General features: G+C 32.4%; 1 protein-coding gene across 1 annotated transcript in view; it reads left to right on the forward strand.

The window, feature by feature from the left end:
• LOC106463587 (endochitinase-like) overlaps positions 1-2,211 on the forward strand; it is a 29,848-nt gene that overhangs the window by 11,829 nt on the left and 15,808 nt on the right. The window contains exon 2 of the mRNA XM_022391118.1: positions 1,642-1,773. Coding sequence (XP_022246826.1) covers positions 1,642-1,773 — 132 coding nt within the window. The remainder of the gene's footprint in view (positions 1-1,641; positions 1,774-2,211) is intronic.

Here is a 2,211-nt window from a genome sequence, read left to right on the forward strand (position 1 = left end):
TTAACAATAGATTTTTCAAGATGTATATATATGTGTGTGTGTGTATCTAAAGACACTAGTTTTAACAATGTCGTGTTGTGTGATTTAACAATAGATTTTTCAAGATGTATATATATATGTGTGTGAATATAAAGACACTAGTTTTAACAATGTCGTGTTGTGTGATTTAACAATAGGTTTTCAAGATGTATATATATATATATATGTATGTGTATCTAAAGACATTAGTTTTAACAATGTCGTGTTGTGTGATTTAACAATAGATTTTTCAAGATGTATATATATATGTGTGTGTGTATATAAAGACACCAGTTTTAACAATGTCGTGTTGTGTGATTTAACAATAGATTTTCAAGATGTATATATATATATGTGTATATAAAGACACTAGTTTTAACAATGTTTTAACTATCTTCAAAATAATTTAGTTTTGTTGGCTAATTAGAGCTTAAAACTGCACTATTGGCTACCTGCACATTTCCCCACATAAAGATCGAACCCCGACGTTTAGTAACATAAACTCTCAATCTATCGCTGAGCCATTGTGTCGTGGGAGGAGAATTTGAAATAAGAACGAAGGCAAATAGCATTAGAGATTTATCTGAAATTTATCAGCCTTACCGATGGGTCCTAAATTTTCAAGGGTTTAGAGGTGTCAATAGCTATCATTCAGTTTATGATTTACTATCAATGTGTTTATTATCTAGGTACTTCACAACTGACTTAGTTTTCACACTATTGTTTAGAAGCAGATAACAAAAAAAACAACACCTCCGCACATTCAATGGCCTGAATATATGTCAATAAATATTTGTGTGTGTTTTCAGATTAGTATCAGTTCTTAAGACATTATGGTCTTCAAACGTGCTATATAAATTATGTATTATATGACAGCTTTATAGGCTCTAGATAAATTTCTTCAGATGAGCCCGACACACCTTCCTGACAGTCATAAGGTCATAGTCATATAAAGACCATATGACAACTGTAGGTTAACTCTTATTTCCCCATAGCTCATATGGTTATAGTCGTACGTAAAGGAAGGTCATACAACACCATAGGCTAACTCTATTCTGTCTACAGCCATAGGTCATAGCCATAGGAAGATCATATGACAACTGTAGGTTAACTCTTATTTTCCCATAGCTCATACGGTTATAGTCATACGTAAAGGAAGGTCATACAACACCATAGGCTAACTCTATTCTGTCTACAGCCATAGGAAGATCACATAACTTCTGTAAACTGTTATTCTTCCCACAAATACGCCAACATTATGGATCAACCAAGCTGATTGACTTTTCTCTCCTAGTCAGAGCACAATAACACTGACTTGTGGGAGACGAAACATCTTAAATGCTATTTTAACCCATGTCTGACTTTGAATCCGAAATTAAGAGCAATGTGCGAAAGAACATCTGCAAGTTACTTGATTTTTATCATACGTGTTTGACTTACTGGTTTATAATGACAGATTTCGGGATATAAACCGTAATTTTTGTTGTTTTATATTGAATGTATAACTAACATATCACCCTTAAATAAAAACATGAAACTTGTCATCTTATACACTTACAGTAAAGAAAAATTAAGTATGGTATGGTGTAAACCCTACGTGAATCTTTTGTTTATCATGTGCACGTTTTTGTTTTGTTTTTCACAAGCGTCATCACACAGTTCAAATGAAGAACGTCCTAGGACTTTTAGTGTTGGGAACGTGTTTCTTTGTAGGCCTAAATAACGCAGCTCAACCTTCGAATAGTAAACCAAACGGTAAGAAAGCAAAATTTCAAAAAATCCTCAGACAATTATAGTTAAAGTTTTTACAGCTTCTCTTTCTATTATTAAGTATGCTGTGATCATGCAATTGTAATAACACTAGCACGTGAATGAAAAATATTTAAAGTTGAGACAAGTAATGCTACTGACAGGAAATTAAGGTTATCTAACAATTAATACACTCTGAATATATTATCAACTACATCTACCACTTACGCTGCCGTAATACTGAGAAATAAATATACAATTATCCACTGTAATAATAACAATACTAAAAGATAAATACGATTTTACCCACTTACAACACCATGATAATACTGACAAATCAGTAGGATTATCTAACACTTACAACCCTATAATAATACTGACCGGTAAGTTGGATTATCTAACACTTACAACCCTATAATAATACTGACCGGTAAGTAGGATTAT

This window comes from Limulus polyphemus, unplaced genomic scaffold, assembly GCF_000517525.1.
Source record: "Limulus polyphemus unplaced genomic scaffold, Limulus_polyphemus-2.1.2 Scaffold1442, whole genome shotgun sequence".
Taxonomy (NCBI): Eukaryota; Metazoa; Arthropoda; class Merostomata; order Xiphosura; family Limulidae; genus Limulus; species Limulus polyphemus.